We start from the raw sequence: 18880 nt of genomic DNA, 5'->3' as shown, positions 1-18880 counted from the left end.
CAATTTTAAACTGTCTTGTAAAAATAATTTCAGATCATATTAGCGCTTTTCTGTTTGTTTAAAAGTTTGACAACTACAGATAGGTCTATGGTGAAAGCTAGGGTGTGAATTGGGAAGAGGGAGGAAATACATTAATAGAGAATTCTGTATTAAGAAACAGTGAATTAATGCTTTTGCTGCTCTGACTGAAGTGATAAATTATATATAGTAGAGTTCAGAGGGAAATATATATACATATTCAAAGAGTTGCTAACAGTTAAGAAACTAGAAAATGAATTGCAAACTAAGTGAGTCACCAAGAAAAATACCACTGGAGCAATGAGGAACTAATTGAGCCTTGCAAAGTGTGGTAAAATGGAAAATATTTTCTTGTGGTCTGAGCTTTTACAGCCTATAAACATGCACACCCATAGGATATTCACTGATCATTTGTCGCAGTGATTTGTCTAATATATTCATTACGTATTGCTTGATATGATTGACCTTTACTAAAAGTAGTCATATTAGTGGCAGCATGTTGTTGTAACTTACGTGTTTTTCATTTGATTAACTTTTCATAATTACTCAAAGTTCTTATATTACAATAAATTTCTTATGGTGGATTTAATTAAAATAAATATTTTCTTCATCCGTTTGTTAGTTTTCCCTTTCCTTCTATTTTTTAATCTTTTTTTTTTTCCATTTTTCTTATCTCCCTCCTCCCATCCCAACCTGATGGATAGATAAGGAAAAGGAGGTCAGGTGTGATGAGAGCAGATACGTTTAGAGGATTTGAGAAACTTTTATTCTCCCTCCCTTATAAATTCTGGTTCTTTTTATAGCTGTATGCATGCCTAACATTTAACATTATTTTATCGAATTTTAAATATAGGATGTGGGTTTAGAATATATACTGAATGTTTTCTCTCTTCTGAATGCTAATAGTCAGTTTGTCTCTCTCATTAATTTTCCACAGCGGATGGGAAACGTTTGGCATCAGTTGGCATAGATGATAGCCATACTATTGTGCTGTGGGACTGGAAGAAAGGAGAGAAACTTTCAATAGCAAGGTAGTAAAAAAACTTGATATCACATTTGCAAAATACTAGAATTACTTTGGACTTAAAAAAATTTTAAATTAAAACAATTTTGAAATCAAGCAAATATGTAACTTTTTATTGCTTCCATGTTTATTACCATTGAATAAATAATATAATCATAGTAAATGATTTCAGAATTTCTTTGTAGATTTATCCCTTGTGAACCCACTTTTAAATATAACTATAATATGGCATTGGATATAACTATCTAAAATCTCCATGTACAGTTAGAGTGTGTTCTACTGTATGATAGGCTATTATATAGCTGTTGGAGACCATGATCAAATGCTCATATATTAAAGTGAAAAAAGATACATATGCATATATGTCACAAAGAAGTTATAGGTTTTTATTTTCTTATATTTTTCTTCATTTTCTAAGTTTTCTACAGTGAGCATGTATTTTTTACAGTAATATTAACAATGCTTTAAAGGAGGAACTAGTCAACAGTGTCAGAGATTTTAACCTGCTATTTATTAAAGCGATGTTAAAGCACTTTAAATATATAGATAAATGCTTTTTATGGAGCATATAGATAATGCCCAAATTAACAATAGTTTAAGAGGAACTTTGTAGTTGGAAAGGCTATCTTAAGCTATAACAAAGTATTGTTTTAAAATTGCCTTTAACCCATTCATGCCACAAATAGCATTCTCTATGGCACAGTACTATAGTAGGTATTATAGATGCTGTCCAAAAGAAGTTCAGTTTTGACCATTTCTGTCTTTTGAGATTCTCTTGAGCAGAGTTACCATATTAAAATGATGACAAAAGAACAAATACAGAGCCCAAACCTGAGAGATAAGTGGGAGTAAAATATTCAGTAAATAGAGTAATCAAGATAGGATATGGATTAGGCAAGAGATTAATACGGGAATGATGAATCTTCAGAGCTAAAACATTTTGATATTTATTTCAGAGGAAGTAAAGATAAGATTTTTGCTGTAAAGATGAACCCCTATGTGCCTGATAAACTAATTACAGCTGGAATTAAACACATGAAATTTTGGCGTAAAGCAGGTAAGAAAGTGCTTCTTTTTTACTCCATAGAATTTTAAGAAATTATTGCTTTTGAAAGTAATTTAGCTAAGTGCAGTGTGTACCCTAGACTGCATCCTGTAATAGAACAGGAACATTAGGAGAAAAGCTGATGAAATCTGAATGAAGTCTTGAGTTCATTTAATAATAATGTATCAAGTATGTTGGTTTCTTAGTTTCAACAAATGGTCTATGGTAATATAAGATGTTAACATTGGCTGGGCACAGTGACTCATGCCTATAATCCCAGCACTTTGGGAGGCCAAGGTGGGAGGATCACTTGAGCCTAGGTGTTCAAGAGCAGCCTGGGCAACATAGTGAGACCCTGTCTCTACAAAAAAAAAAAAAAAAAAATTAGCTGGGCGTGGTGGTGTGTACCTGTGGTCCCAGCTTCTTGGGAGGATAAGGTGGGAGGATCACTTGAGCCCAGGAGGTTAAGGCTGCAGTGAGCTGTGATCTCCCACTGCACTCCAGCCTGGGCAACAGAGCAAGACCTTGTCTCCAAAAAAAAAAAAAAGATGTTAACATTAGTAGAAACTGAAGTGTATAAGAGAATACTCTGTAATACCTTTGCATCTTTTCTGGAAATCTAAAATTATCTAAAATAAGTTTATTTTTTAAAAGTAATTTACTGTTATATTGATGCATTTTAAACAAATACAAGATTTATTACCATTTATTGGCTGCATTTATGTAGTTGATATGGTTTGGCTGTGTCCCCACCCAAATCTCACCTTGACTTGTAATAATCGCTATGTGTCAAGGGCAGGGCCAGGTAGAGATAATTGAATCATGGGGGTGATTCCCCATACTGTTCTTGTGCAAGTGAATAAGTCTCATGAGATCTGATGGTTTTCTAAATGGGAGTTCCCCTGCATAAGCAATTTTGCCTGTCACCATGTAAGACGTGACTTTGCTCCTCATTCACCTTCAGCCATGATTGTGAGGCTTCCCCAGCCATGTGGAACTGTGAGTCAATTAAACCTTATTCCTTATAGATTACCCAGTCTTGGGTATGTCTCTATGAACAGTGTGAGAACAGACTAATACAGTAGTATTCATACTTGCAAAAGAATTGAATATATGAGATTAATCAAATTATGTCCAGACTTTTACTTCTGTTAAAGACATGTTCTATAGTCTAAACTGAAAATGAAAATTTTAAAAAAATCACTTATATGCTATTAAATGATACAAAAGTGGAATGTTATATTACTTTAGTCATTTGTAACTAAAAGATAAAAAATGTCTGTTTTCTAAATAGTATACTTATAAATTCCAGCAATGTGACATCAAAATCTCAATAAATTGAAACTGTTCAGAGAAAATATGTAAATATAGGAAGAAGTAAAACATTATTAGAAAAGAATAAACTTAGTGAAGACATTTCCCAAGTTCAAGGAACTTTCAAGTTGTAAATTACATGGGACATGAATTAATTTTCAGTCTTGGATTTAACACTTTATCAAAAACTCATCAGATAACAGCATATGCGTTTACAAAGTAAAAAGAAGTACTTTTACGTTTGTAATTTTGTTTCCACATGCTTAAACAAACTTTTCATTTGGGTACCTTAGTCACTTGTAATTGCAAATTCACAGCAAATAATACAGTTGTACCTCACAGCATCAGAAAGTATCAGGGATTGGTTCCAGGATTCCCCAAGGATACCCAAATCCATGCTGCACAAGTCCCTTGTATAAAATGGTATAGTATTTGCATATAATTTATGCACATCCTCCTGTATATTTTCAGTCATTTCTAGACTACCAATAATACCTAATATAATGTAAATGCTATGTAAATAGTTTGTTATACTGTTGTTTAGGGAATAATGACAAGGAAAAAAAGTCTTTATATTCAGTACAGAGCAACCATTCTTTTTTTCTTTTTGAAACAGAGTCTCACTCTGTCGCCCAGGCTGGAGTGCAGTGGTGCGATTTCGGCTCACTACAACCTCCGCCTCCCGGGTTCAAGTGATTCTCCTGCCTCAGCCTCCTGAGTAACTGGGATTACAGGTGCCCACCACCACACCCAGCTGATTTTTGTATTTTTTAGTAGAGATGGGGTTTCACCATGTTGGCCAGGCTGGTCTCGAACTCCTGACCCCAGGTGATCAACCCATCTTGGCCTCCCAAAGTGCTGGGATTACAGGCATGAGCCACTGTGCCCAGCCCATCCTTTTTAAAAGGAATATTTTCAATCCACGTTTTATTAAATCCACAGATGCAAAACCTGAGAACATGGAAGGCCGATTGTACTTAGTATTTCTGTCTTGGAAAAGAACTATGAATTTGTTTGAAATAAAATTTCAAGAAAGTAAATATTCTTGCAATGAAAATACTTCCAAATGAATAACTTTCTTTCTTAAGTTTGATTAGACATATAGTAGATCTGAAAGTGAAGCATAAAAGGATGAATGTTAAGGCTTTGGTGAGCATTTCAACCTTCCTTACTTTTGGGGTTCTGATCCACAGAGTTCATTAACCAATTGGGAAGTAAGTATCCACTTACTTAACCTAACTATTGTTTAACCCTCTAAATGCTTAGTTTTAGGTAAACTAGGTTGAAGGAGACGACTTAGGCTTGAGGTTAACATGGGGCTTCTTGCCTCCCATTCCAGATCTAGGCTTTGAGAATTTCAAGTTATGATTTCTTAGTCTCTCCCCTAAGGAATTTGAACTCTATTCATGGTAGGGACAGAGGGATGGGGAGCCACTGAAAGTTTTCGATGCAGTAATAATGTGAGCTGATTATATGACCTCATGTAACAGGAACGTGTTATGCTGTGTGTATCATCAAGAAAACCCAGCTGTCAATGATCTAAACCAAAGGTGGCAAACTTTTTCCATAAATGGCCAGATAGTAAATATTTTAGGCTTTCTAGGCCAAAGGACAAAATCAAGGGTATTATGTAGGTAATTATAGAACAAGAGAGAAAACTGTCCTGCCCGGCTTACCCTGTTGCCATTAGACATTCTGTCTGCCAGGGAATGGGCCTGGCAGGTTTTGGTGGGGAGTGAAACTGTAGTGAGCTTCACTACCTCAGTGACACATAGATCCTAGTGTGTCCTTCTGTTCCTGGAGAGCCCAACCTTCTGAATTTGGGCAGCTGACCAGAAGTGGGGCAACTACTAGACTGAGATTCCACTGCCAGATACCCAGCAGTTGCCATTAGCAGAGTCTCTAGCTTGTAGGTGGGGACCAGCCCAGACTCTGGGCAGATGCTAGTTACAGCCACAAACCAAGGAGGCAGACCCTGGTTGCAGAGAAGTAAACAGACTTGGTCTCTGCAGCTCAGAGTGCTAACCTGCTCTAGTGGACATTGTACAAAAACAGGTAGTGGCAGGATTTGGCATTCAGCCCGTTGTTTCCCCACCCTGCTCTAGAAGATAGTTTGCCCTCTAGTAAAGGCCAGTTCTTCCATTTGTGCACTAGATTCTTTCTCTCATCTACTCAAGGATGTCACTCTAACTCTTCTACCCTTTCTCTACTGTGTCATCAGTTTTCCTCTCTACTGACTTTCCCTTCAGCATACAAGTGTGATGTGATTTCTCCATCTTAAATAAGTGACACAAAACCCTTTTCCACTTTATCCTCCAGTTGCTGATCAATTTGTCATCTTACTTCTATGCTAAACCACCTCTAAACAGTTGTTCCTACTTTCAATTTGCAATTTATGTTCTCTTTTTTTCTCTTCAGAAAAGTCTAATCTAGTTTTTTTCCCCTCACCACTCCACTCAGCTGCTCTTATAAGGTCACTAATGACTCTGCCTTCTATGTTGAGAAAAGACAGTCTTCTGAATACATTTGGAATCTAACCACTTTTCGTCATCTTCTATGATATCACTTTGGTCTGCCACCTTTACCATTTGCCCAGATGATTGAAATAGCCTTCTAACTCCTTTCATCCTTGACCTCCCTTGTATCTATTCTCAATCCAGAAGTCAGAATGAACCTCTTAATAAATCAGTTGCCAGATCTTGTCATTTCACTACTCAAATGTTTTGCATCTCATGTAAAGCAAAAGTAGGCCATCCTTACAATGGCCTGCAGTACTGCCTTTGACCTCTCCAACCCCATTTCCCATTACTGTCTCCCCTTCTTTGCTACTCCATACTAGTCTCCCTGGATGTTACTTAGTGATTTCAGTCATGTTGTTGTATCAGGGCCTTTGCACTTGGCTACTCCCTCTGCCTGGAACACTCTTCTAGCATGGCTTGCTCTTGCTACCTCCTTCAAGTCTTCATTTAGATACACCTTCTTGATGAGGCTTACCTTAACCATCCTACTTAAAATGGACTCCTCCCACTTCCTATCTCCTTTTTATGCTTCTATTTTCTCCAAAGCACCCATCATCATCTAACACAGTGTATATTTTACTTGTTACATTTATTGACTGTCTCTCACCATGAAGCTCTAGGGAATTTTGTTGTCTTGCCTGTTCTGTTCATAAGTCTATCCCTGGTACATTGAATAGTGCCTGGCATGTATATTTGTTTTTTCTTTCTTTCTTTCTCTCTCTCTTTTTGTTTGGAGATAGGGTTTTGCTCTGTCACGCAGGCTGGAGCGTAGTGGCGCAATCATGGCTCACTGCAACCTCTGCCTCTCAGGCTCAAGCTATCCTCCTGCCTCAGCCTCTCAAGTGGCTGGGACCACAGGCGTACACCACCATACCCAGCTAATATATTTCTTAAATGAAGGAAGGAAGGAAGGAAGGAATTTGTGGGTCCAATTGGGAAAAATGGGGAAGAGATATCAATAGGTAATGATAGCCAGTAAAAATATGAAAATATGATCAAGCATAATATTCACAGAAATGCAAATTTAAACCACAATAAAATTCCGTTGGTGTTTCGTATTCCCCAGTGTGACAACACAAACTGTTCCCAAAGGTGAGAAACAAGGAATTATTTTCACTGTTAGTAGGAGCGTACATTGGTATACAAACTTCGGAAAACTGTTTGGCAAGAGCTGATCCCTCTCTGATCTATATGCTATGCCTTTTGCACATTACCCTATTACTACTCCCAGGCATTCCTAGAGAAACTGTTGCACTTGTATAGAAGAGGCCTTTACAAGAATGTTTAAAGCAGCATTGCTTTTAATAGCAAAAACTTGGAAGTAACTTAAATCTCCATTAATAGGAAAATGGATAAGCCATGGTATATTTATATAATGGAATGCTATATGGTTATGAAAGTGAGTTTTCTAACATGTAAAAAAATCTATAACAAATCATTGGTGAATAAAGCAAATTGTAAAGAATACATACAGGATGATATTTTCAGAAAAATTTAAAACATGAAAAAAATATGAGATTGCTTAAAAATTCACAAATATTTACATGTAAAGGAATGCATGAGAATAATCAGTATCACGTTCAGAATAGTAAAGGGTGAAGAAGGGAGATAAGATTGGCATGACATTTCAGTTACTTTGGGATCTTTTTGTAGGTCAGTGGATATATAGGCATTCATTGTATTGGGGTTTTTAAATGCCTTTTTGTATTCTTAAATATGTCATAATAAAAACTTTAAAAAACATCGAAAGTGCTAAGGGCTGATTAAAACAGACTTGGTCCAGGTCTTTGTTTATCTAAAAAGTTATGGTCTAAATGCAGCTATGCAAGGTGTTACCCACATCACTGATTGAGACACCTGTAGTTTTCAGTTCTCCTTACTGTTGCATGCCTTTCTATTCAAACAACAACAACAACAGTAGAAAAGAAACTTTGCTTCTTTATAATTGAGTACATTTTGAAAGTGGTACTTTCATAATATTTTTTGTGAACTAGGGGGAGGATTGATTGGAAGAAAAGGCTACATAGGCACACTGGGGAAAAATGACACAATGATGTGTGCAGTGTATGGATGGACTGAAGAGATGGCTTTTTCTGGAACATCCACAGGAGATGTGTGTATCTGGAGAGACATCTTTCTTGTAAAAACAGTGAAAGCGCATGATGGGCCAGTGTTCAGTATGCATGCATTGGAAAAAGTAAGTAACCTAAAGAGATTTTAAATTAAACATAATTTGTCCTGGAGTGTAGAGCATTTTAAGAAGTAAAGGAACACTGCCTTTCTACTTGCCTGGACTATCCAGCAGTAGTCTGTGGGCTAGGGTCATCTTGACCTTTCTTTGTTTCTCTTTTCAAACTCCCGAACATAGAATGAAATAGGTCTGCAGTGTTTTGTTTTGAGACAGTGTCTCACTCTGTCACCCAAGCTGGAGCGCAGTGGTGTGGTCATAGCTCACTGCAGCCTCCAGCTCCTGGGCTCAAGAAATCCTCCTGCCTCAGCCTCATGAGTAGCTGTGACTACAGGCAAGTGCCACCCACACCCATCTAATTTTTAAAAATTTTTTGGTAGAGATTATGTTGCCCAGGGTAGTCTCCAACTCCTGGGCTTAAGTTATTCTCCCACCTCAGCCGTCAAAGTATTGTATTACAGGCATGAGCCACAGTGCCAGCCAGGTCTGCTGTTGTTGTTGTTGTTTTTTTTTTTGTTCTGTTTTGTTTTTTTTAATTTAACTTCATGTTCTTAAGCTCATACTATGTGTCAAAAATCGACTGTTTATATATAATCACCATATCCTATCAGGTAGTTACCATTTTTGTTTTCTCTTTTTAAGGATGAGGTTATTATGTAGACTCCAGGAGGATATATGTAACTTTCTGAGAGTGGTGATCTAACTTATAGTTACAGATTTTAGAAACTATGTTTCTAAAGCCCTATCTAAAAGTAAAATGTTTAGAGTCACTGTAAATATTGTTGCAGATTCCATGTAGACGGTTTAAAAACACAATGGATTCTTATGCTAATTCCTATTCTTTCCAAGCTGTAACTTTTGACTATTTTCTTTTTTCTAGAAGTTTTCAATATAAGGAAAAAAGGTTACTATTTAAAAAAATATTTAGATCTTTATTAACTTGAACCTTTTTTTTTTCATAGGGGTTTGTAACTGGAGGAAAAGATGGTATAGTAGCTCTTTGGGATGACTCTTTTGAAAGATGTCTCAAGACCTATGCTATAAAAAGAGCTGCATTGGCCCCAGGATCTAAAGGTGATTTGAGACTTAGTGGGGCTTTTTATAGGAAAAAAGATTAATTGCTCATTAATATGCTTGATCACTGAGGTGGAACACATGGCATATATTTTTCCGTCTTGTTGGGCATCAGCATTAAGTGGAAGAAATCACTTAACTGGATACCAGAATCATTGCCATCTTTTCAAAAATCTATTTTCTATGATACACATGGTAAAATATTAGTGAAATACAAGATTATGAATCCTAATTTTAAGATTAATTTTCCAAAGAAAATTTCCATGTGAACATCACATTTATCACCAGTCAGGAACTTGTGTGCAACTTTCACATTTTGTTTCACCTTGGCATTTTGTTGACCCTGCCTCTGTAGCCTCTCAGGCATTTTTTCCCTTTGCTATTTGTTTGTTGATTGGTTGATTTATTTAAGAGACAGGGTCCTGCTATGCTGCCCAGGCTGGAGTGCAGTGGTGCAATCATAGCTCACTGAAACCTTGAACCCCTAGACTCAAGCAGTCCTCCTGCCTCAGCCTCCTGAGTAGTTGGGACTAAAGGCGCCTGCCACCATACTCAGCAAATTTTCAAATTTTTGTACAGCCAGAGTTTCTCTATGTTGTCCAGGCTGGTCTCAAACTCAAATGATCCTCTAAACTTGGCCTCCCGAAGCACTGAAATTACAGGCATGAGCCACTGTGCTTGGCCTCCCTTTTTTTTTTGAAGAGGAGGAAGGGTGCAAGGACAGCATCAGGCCCAACTCCCTGTCCGCCGACCATCCTCCGGGCTGTGGGCCCAGAGGGTGCATTTTCTTTATTATTATTATTATTATACTTTGAGTTCTAGGGTACATGTGCACAATGTGCAGGTTTGTTACATATGTATACATGTGCCATGTTGGTGTGCTGCACCCGTTAACTCGTCTTTGAGTGCATTTCTTCCTTTAAGGCATGGCACCACACTCTCTCTGACCTCTGGGCCTTTCTACCTGTTTTTACTTTTTCCTAAAACATGTCCTTCCTCTTCCCTTCTGCCCCCTCCAGTTACTTGACAACATACTTATTTTTCAAATATCAAACCTGATTTTTTCTAGGATGATTTCCCCCACCCTCATCTCCTCTCAAAAAAGTTAGATTCCACTGCTATGTGCTCCTATTTCAATATGCCCCTAACACAGGGTCTGTTTTCCTCACTGTATGCTCTGTAAGGGTATGAGTTGAGTCTATCATCTTTACTAATATGTTGCTGAAGCCTCCCTAGGACAAGTAGACATAAATAAATATAGTTGGCCCTCTGTATCTGTGGGTTCCATATCCTCAGATTCAACCAACTGCAAATAGAAAATATGCGAGAGAAAAATAAAAAGTAACAATAGAACAATAAAAATAATATAAATTAAAAATACAGTATAACAGCTATTTACATAGCATTTACACTGTACTAGATATAAGCAATCTAAAAGTGATTTAAAGCATATGGGGGCCAGGCGTGGTGGCCCACATCTGTAATCCCAATACTTTGGGAGGCCCAGGTGGGTGGAACTCCTGAGCCCAGGAGTTTGAGACCAGTCTGGGCAAAATGGCAAAACCCCATCCTATTTTTTTAAAAAAAAAAAAAAAAGGAAAAAAATATGGAATGATGTGTGTGGGTTATATGCAAATACTACACCATTTTATATGAGGAACTTGAGCATCCATAGACTTTGGTATCTGTGGTTGTCCTCGAATCAATCCCCCAAGGATACTGAGGGCTGACTATGTATCTTGAATTGAATTAAAATTACAAATAAGAATATTGTAAATACTCTAAGAGGGGCAGGAGATGGATAAGGAAGGGCTAATATAAGAAGAGGTAAACCAATAGTTGTTGGAATGGTAGGAGGGAATCTGAGAATAGAATCATAGACTTATAATACATAGGTGGTACTTATTTAGAGATTACTAAATTGAATGATTGAGGTTAACATAGTACATTTATTAGAATACTTAAAATACAGGAGAAAACCTTGTAATGTGATTTTCACTGTCAAAATAGCTTAATTGGCAATATATACACCGTTGTATTATGGTAACTGTATGTCTAAAAGAACATCTTCATTTAACATTTCAGGTCTTCTCTTGGAAGATAATCCATCTATACGTGCCATATCATTAGGACATGGTCATATTTTAGTTGGCACAAAGAATGGTGAAATACTAGAAGTGGATAAAAGTGGCCCAATAACACTTCTGGTTCAGGTAATTTTAAATGCTACTTTGCTTTTTTTTCTTTACATACAATTGATTATTTCAATATATAAGAGCCAAAAGTTGACAGTGATGAAAAATAATGTTAAATTAGGGAAATATTTGTTGATGTATACAGAAAAAATTTTAATTTGGTTATAATGAAATGATTGGGTATCAGTAAATATACATATTCTTCTATCGAATAATTGCCAATATTTTGAGTAATTTCTTATCACAAAATAAGGGACCAATGAAAAGAAAAACCAGTTGTAATTAATTTAACCCAGTCTGTTTTAAATTTTATTTATGTAAGGTGTATTTGTTGCACCTAAGGCAATTATTTTTCTCTGAAACTCTTCATTAGGCCATTCTTAAGTTTCTAAGAAAAAATAAAAATGAATGTATGAATGTATGCTAAAATTTTATTACTGAAAATTAAATATCAGTGAAAAGATGTAAATAATAAAACAAAAATCCAGAAATATAAAAATTATGTGATAGAGATATAAAATTAAATAGCAGGATTAGGTGCTGGTTATATGATCCTTAACATTTCCATCAGGAATGGTGGATTTGATTTTTAGATTTATATTTCTTCTGTGTATTATATTTTTCTGGAAAATAGGGAAATAACACGATAAAACAGTAAATGAAACAGGATATATCCTGACGAAAAAATGTCCTTATGCAACTCTATATAGTAACACCTAACTTTGGCTTGCCTTTTTACCCTGAAAAAGAATTTTCTTAGCACAGACTTATTTCTCCTGCAACCCCCACTTCACTGTTATGACACCAATGAGCACACATAGGGGAGAACATGCTTTAATGTTAATATAACATTTTGATGGGTCACAGAAAATTTGTAAACGGATGACAAAGTGTTACATACTAAATTAACTGGTGTCTTACTGTTTAATTTCACTTACATAATATGTCTTCGAAGTAAAAAGATGATGGGGTCATGGTGTTTAACATGTTTGTGATGTCTTGGAAAATATTAACACAAGTATGCTTTTACAGATGAATCCAAATATGAAATTATTAAAAACACAGTTTCGTAACTGAAAAAAGATTTAGAAGTCACAAATAATGTCTGTTAAGAGAAAAACTTTAGACAAAATAAATTTAACAGAGTTTACCTGCACATTAAGAGAGGGCCGGCATGGTGGCTCATGCCTGTAATCCCAGCACTTTGGGAGGCTGAGGCAGGCAGATCACTTGAGCCCAGGAGTTCGGGAAGCTGTGGTGGGCAGATTGCTTGAGCCCAGTATAAGCAACATAGCGAGACCCTGTCTCAGGAAAAAAAAAACAAAAAACAAAAAAAAACATGAATTAGGCAGCACTCAGCACTGGAAAAGGCTCAGAGAGATCTGCTGTAGCAGTGTGGGCAGTGAGATTTTATAGGCTGAGTGCAGAAGTAAGACAAAGAAAATGTACTTGATTGGTTAGAGTGGAAAGACCTTACTTAGAGATTAGTTGCAGATTAGTTGCAGATTCTGATTGGCATAGTCTCTAGTTTCATTTCACTGTTTACATTGGGCTTTGGTTTGCTTACATAGGAACTTAAAGTGCCAAAGCTTTGGCCTCCCAGTTAAAAATGTTTAAAATGTCCCATTGTTTTTAGTATTTATTGTAGAGTTCAAGATTTCAAATGTCTTATTATCTTCTTGAGATCGGAAGCAAGACAAGGATACCAGATCACACCATTATTGTCCAACGTTTTGTGTGAGGTCTTAGCCAATCCAGTAAAACAAAACAATAATTAAGATGTATGTGTTGGAAAGGAATGGACAACAGTGTTGGTATTTCTGGATATTATAGCCCTATACCTTGAATATCAAGGGAATAAACTGAAAAATTATTAGAACTAATTAAAGAGTTCTGTAAAGTGATTAGATGCAAAATCCACTTATAAAAATCAATAGTGTTTCTATATACTAGCAATAACTAGTTAGAAAATATGATATTAAAAATGCTACTTGCCGGATGGGTGCAGTGGCTCACACCTCTAATCCCAGCACTTTGGGAGGCTGGGGCAGGTGGATCATGAGGTCAGGAGTTCGAGACCAGCCTGGCCAATGTGGTGAAACTCCGTCTCTACTAAAAATACAAAAATTAGTCGGGCATGGTGGCAGGCACCTGTAATCCCAGCTACTCAGGAGGCTGAGGCAGGAGAATTGGTTGAACTTGGGAGGCAGAGGTTGCAGAGCCAAGATTGCACCACTGTACTCCAGCCTGGGCAACAGAGCAAGATTCCCTCTCAATAAATAAATAAATAAACAAATAAATAAATAAATAAATAAATAAATAAAAATAAAATGCTACTTGTACCAAGTGCAGTTGCTCATGCCTATAATCCCAGCTACTCAAGAGGCCGAGGTGGGACAATCACTTGAAGCTGAGGTTTCAAGACCAGGCTGGGCAACATAGTGAGCCCCCCACCACCACACCTCTAAATAAAATTAGCTGGGTTTTCTTGCACACATGTGTAGTCCCAGCTACTCAGGAGGCTAATGTAGGAGGATCACTTGAGCCCAGGAGTTCAAGGGTGCAGTAAACTATGATTGCACCACTGCATGGCAACCTGGGTGACAGAGGGAGATCTCATTTCTTAAAAAAAAAAAAAAAAAAAAAAACACAAAAAATATAATAACTGGGAATAAATATAGCTAAAAATATGCACGACTTGTGTTAAGAAAACTGTAAGATTTTACTAAAGAATAAAATAAGTTATATAAATTTAATCACAATCAAAATTTTAATTAGATTTTTCACAAATTCTGGAAAGATATTAAAAACCATACAGAAGAAAAAATATTCAAGAATAGTTAAGAAAGCTTTGAGAAACTCTCTATGCTAGAAATAAAAATATTATAAAATGATAGTAATTACAAGTATAGGAATGTGTATACCCTACAGAAATGTTTACATATATTAACAACAACAACAACAACAACAAAAACTGTACAATGTTTGTAGCAACACTATTCCATGATCAGTTTGGGGAGTAATGCCATCCTAACATTAAGTCTTTCAGTCCATGAACATGGGATAGGTCCCTATTTAATTAGATCTTCTTTTAACTTTTTCTGCGTGTTTTGTAGTTTTCAGTGTACAGATCTTGCACTCATTTTGTTAAATTTATTTTTAACTTTCATTATTTTTGATGCTGTTATAAATACAACTGTTTTCTTAATTTTGATTGCATATTGTTCATTTCTAGTGTATCAAAATGCAGTAGATTTTGTACATTAACCTTATAACCTGTAAACTTGCTGTCCTCATTTGTTAGTTCTGATAGTTTTATAATGGATTATTTAGGATTTTCTGTGTACAACATTATGTCATCTGTAAATACACATAGTTTTACTTCTTCTTGTCCAATCTGGATGCCTGCTATTTCTTTTTCTTGTCCAATTGTCTTGACTAGAACCTCTAGTACACTGTTAAATGTAAGTGGTGAGAACAGAACATCCTTGTCTTGTTCCTGATCTTAGAGTGAAAGCATCTAGTCTTCCACCATTGAGTATAAAAAACTGGGTTTTTCATAGATGCTCCTTACTAAGTTTAAGTTGAGGAGTTACTACCCTTTTATTCCAAATTTGTGGAGCATTTTCATCATAGATGGGGAGGGATTTGTCAAATGCTTTTTCTATATCTATTAAGCTGATCATGTGTTTTTCATTTTTAATTCTGTTGATATGTAGTGTATTACATTAATTGATTTTTGATGTTATGTCAATCTTGCATTCTTGGGGTAAATCCCACTTGGTTGTGATATCTAATGTTTATATGTATTGGATTTGGTTTGCCAGTATTTTGTTGAGGATTTTAGCATCAGTATTTATAAGAGATATTGGTTTTTTGTGATATCTTTGTCTGGCTTTGATATCAGGGTAATAATGGCTGTATAACGTAATTCAGGAAGGGTTCCCTCATCTTTGTCTCTTTCCCTGACCACACCCAACTGTTAAACTCCTTTAATTGCTAGCTTATTGCTCTATTGTTTTCAACATTTTCCTTGGGTATAAATTGTGCCACAGGCTAAACCAATCAAATTCAGGCTCCTTTAAAGGGATATTTCCCAAGGTTAATGTTTGAGGTTTGTTTCTGACTCCAGGCGGGCTCCTCCCAGCTATCTCTGAGAGTTTACTGGTTCTCTTGGACAAACTAGCTGGCCTATGGTTTAGCCTATATTTCCAGTGAGCCTACCAGTCTCCTCCCAATTACTTTTTATTAGATTTTTTACAGATTCTGGAAAGATATTAAAAACCATATAGAAGAAAAAATATTGAAGAATAGTTAAGAAATTTTCAAAACAATTTTCACTGTTTTTGAGACATACTTATGCATGAGCTTTTTCACACTCTGCTGTAAATGAAGTCAGTTCCTTTGAGAAGAGATTAGGAGCTATCTGGTTTTCTGGATTGCCTCTCCCTCCAGGCAGAATCTCTGAACCAGGGCTCTGGAGTTGAGAGTGAGGTCAATGGAATCCTTATCTTTGAGTATCTCAGGCCTTAGGCCCTGAGTACTTGGTAAGGGGAGAGGGGACAGTAGTCTCAGCTGTTCCTGGGTTACCACCAGGACCCCATTATTCTCAGAGGCACCACATCCGAAGTAGAGCCTCCATCTGGAGGAGGGGCTGGGCAGAAGTTATCTCCCACCTGTCAGCTGAGCTCAACAAGAATTTAGACTCAGCAACAGGAGGCTGAGGGCAGGGTGAGAAATGCTGACATCCTGCCCTACCTGGGAAGATGGCACTCTGACCGCGAGCTGTGCGGAGAGAGAGCCTAATGTTCTTGGTTGCATCAGTCACGGAGTTTCCAACCAGATGAGGAGGGAGGAAGGGAATGGATCTCAGTTTAAATACCGTAGACTCTCACTGTTCTTAACACATTTTAAGAGATTTTCTTGAGTAAATGTTCCTTCCTTTGTTGCATCTCCTTGGAACTATTTTCAGAGACTTTGAATAGTTGTGTTTTTTTTTTTTTTAATTGATTTTTACTGGTTTCACTGGTGAGCAGGTCTGTGGAGCTCCTCACTCTCTCATGCAGGAAAGTACCTCCTGTGTGGCAATTATTAACATTCCAGAGCAGCCAATTCCTATTCTCTCCACCCAGAGAGTGTTTTAGGATTATAAGCTAACTTTAATTGTAGCTTGACTATATTGTAACTGCGGAGCTAAAGTTGTTACAGAGGTATTTTATTGTGTTTCCCAAAGATAAACAGAAAAGTTTTAATAGACTTACTCACTATTCAGTATCCTATTATCATATATTATTGAATGTTATCTTTAGCTTTATTCTAAATAAAACTTTGTATAAGTACACACACACATACACTAAATTGATCCTATGTTTTCTTTATAGGGACACATGGAAGGAGAGGTGTGGGGTTTGGCTACACACCCTTATCTGCCCATCTGTGCTACTGTAAGCGAGGATAAAACCTTAAGAATATGGGATCTCTCTCCTAGTCATTGTATGTTGGCTGTCCGGAAGCTGAAAAAGGGTAAGAGACTCTCAGACTTGAACGTAGATTAAGCTCTCACAGTTTTCTAACCTTTACAAATACAAGAAAGCAAAACTAGGCACATTTTAAAAAGACTTTAAATATGTTGAAATATTTATTCAGTGTCTACTTGCTCATGGTGCCACATAGAGAAACGTAATTGTACTCAGTCTTGGCTTTATGGGACTTCCTATCATCATGCCTAAAGTGAGCAAATTTCCAATAACTTGTTGAATAAAGAATATAGAAGGTAAACAGAAGCTAAGTTTTTCTCTCCTTTGTGACTGTGGATTATACATAATTTATAACTGGAAACTTTTCTAAGGCATGGTGGGGACTAAAAAAAATTCAAAAAAGAACTAAAAACTAAGAGGGTAGACAGTTGAGGAAGGATATTGTAAATAGAACCGAGCCCATTTGTAGGAGGCAGATGAAGCTGTCAGGGTAGAGAGATGGGCAAGGCTCAATTATAGGAGCAAGGCTGTTACTATTAACCTAGGGTAGTTGAAGATATTGGACAGCTTTGAGTTTCTCAGCAAAGTGGCAAGGAATGTTATAGGATGAGGATACTATAGGAAGAGTGCTAGTTGCAAAAGCTGGGAATAGTTAACTAAAAAATATGATAGCAAGGCTGGGCGCGGTGGCTTAAGTGTGTAATCCCAGCACGTTGGGAGGCCGAGGCAGGAGGATCACTTGAGCTCAGGAGTTCAAGACCAGCCTGGGCAACATGGCGAAACTCTGTCTCTACACAAAATACAAACATTAGCCAGGCATGATGGCACATGTCTGTAGTCCCAGGTCCTTGGGAGGTGGAGGTGGGAGGGTCTCTTGAACCTGGGAGGCAGAGGTTGCAGTGAGCAGAGATCATGCCACTGCACTCCAGCCTGGGGGACAGAATGAGACCTTGTCTTAAAAAATATATATATTTAAATATAAATGTATATAAATATAAATATATAAATATAAATATAAATATATATTTATATATAAATATAAATATATATTTATATATGAATATATATAAATGTATAAATATATTTATATATAAATATATAAATGTATAAATATATTTATATATAAATATAAATATATATATATATAAAAAATAGCATCAACAGATGAAGGAAAGGATTATCTAACCACAGTAAAGGCCAGTTTGACGTTAGGTAGCATGAATTGTAATTCTTCTATTGACTTAAAAGTCATGGTCTGTTCTCTTCTTTTAGAGTTACAGTTTTTAATGTATAAACTTAACTAAAAATCTAAAGTTTATCACAGTCTCTAGAACACTTGAACTCTGGTCACTGTCCTCCCCTTTTTTAGTTATTGATGTCCAGCATTGAATTTTTTTTTACCCTCACAACCCTCTTCAATTGTCATTATTATTGTTTTATTCAGACATTGTTTATTCAGGGTTTTTTGTGCTTATACATTTCTTTGTTCACCTTTTCTTCTTGGATATCATACTTTTTACTTTTATTTTCTTTTTCCTACCTTAGAGTTTCTTTAATAAAAGATTTGTTGGAAATTTACTTAGCTTCTTTTGTCTGAATCAGTGGTTTATCAAGGGCAGAATGGTGGGAGTGGTCTATCCCAGCAGCAAGAGTATTTTATCACTGACTTCACCGTTCCTAAAAAGCAGATTAATTTTTATTCAGTTATATTATTATTATTTAAAAGTTATAGGCAGCATATTGCCACTTAGAGTAAACTGTTACAACCACCCTGACCTTATTATACCACTAGTCTGAACATACTTTGATTGTTTACTCTCATTCTTAAATGCTAATACAACTGCTTCTGGAGTTCTTGGTTGAAAGATATGATTCTTCTTGTTTCCACTTCTCTTTTACTTTATTCTGCAGTTCTGTAGTTTAATAACATCATGTATTTCTCTGAATTTGTGTGTGCTGCTTAGGATTTGTTGTGCTTCCCGAATCTGTGGATGTATGTCTTGTATCAGTACTGAAAAATTGCTAG

The 18880-nt window shown here is 36.4% G+C and overlaps 1 protein-coding gene across 9 annotated transcripts in view; it reads left to right on the top strand.

Annotated features, from left to right (window-relative positions):
* The window catches only part of EML5 (EMAP like 5), a 209581-nt gene that overhangs the window by 116025 nt on the left and 74676 nt on the right, over positions 1–18880 (top strand). For 8 of the 9 annotated variants that reach the window (XR_008513154.2, XM_024231451.3, XM_054530353.2 and 5 more), the window contains exons 16-21: positions 956–1049; positions 1999–2099; positions 7915–8117; positions 9071–9182; positions 11268–11395; positions 16759–16900. Coding sequence is in view for 8 of the 9 variants with exons in the window: in XM_024231451.3 (XP_024087219.1) it covers positions 956–1049; positions 1999–2099; positions 7915–8117; positions 9071–9182; positions 11268–11395; positions 16759–16900 (780 nt within the window). In the remaining variant the exon portion in view is untranslated. The remainder of the gene's footprint in view (positions 1–955; positions 1050–1998; positions 2100–7914; positions 8118–9070; positions 9183–11267; positions 11396–16758; positions 16901–18880) is intronic. The other variant, XM_054530352.2, reaches the window with a different exon arrangement.

Source organism: Pongo abelii, chromosome 15, assembly GCF_028885655.2.
Source record: "Pongo abelii isolate AG06213 chromosome 15, NHGRI_mPonAbe1-v2.0_pri, whole genome shotgun sequence".
Classification (NCBI taxonomy): Eukaryota; Metazoa; Chordata; class Mammalia; order Primates; family Hominidae; genus Pongo; species Pongo abelii.
This window is presented reverse-complemented; position numbering and strand designations above follow the sequence as displayed.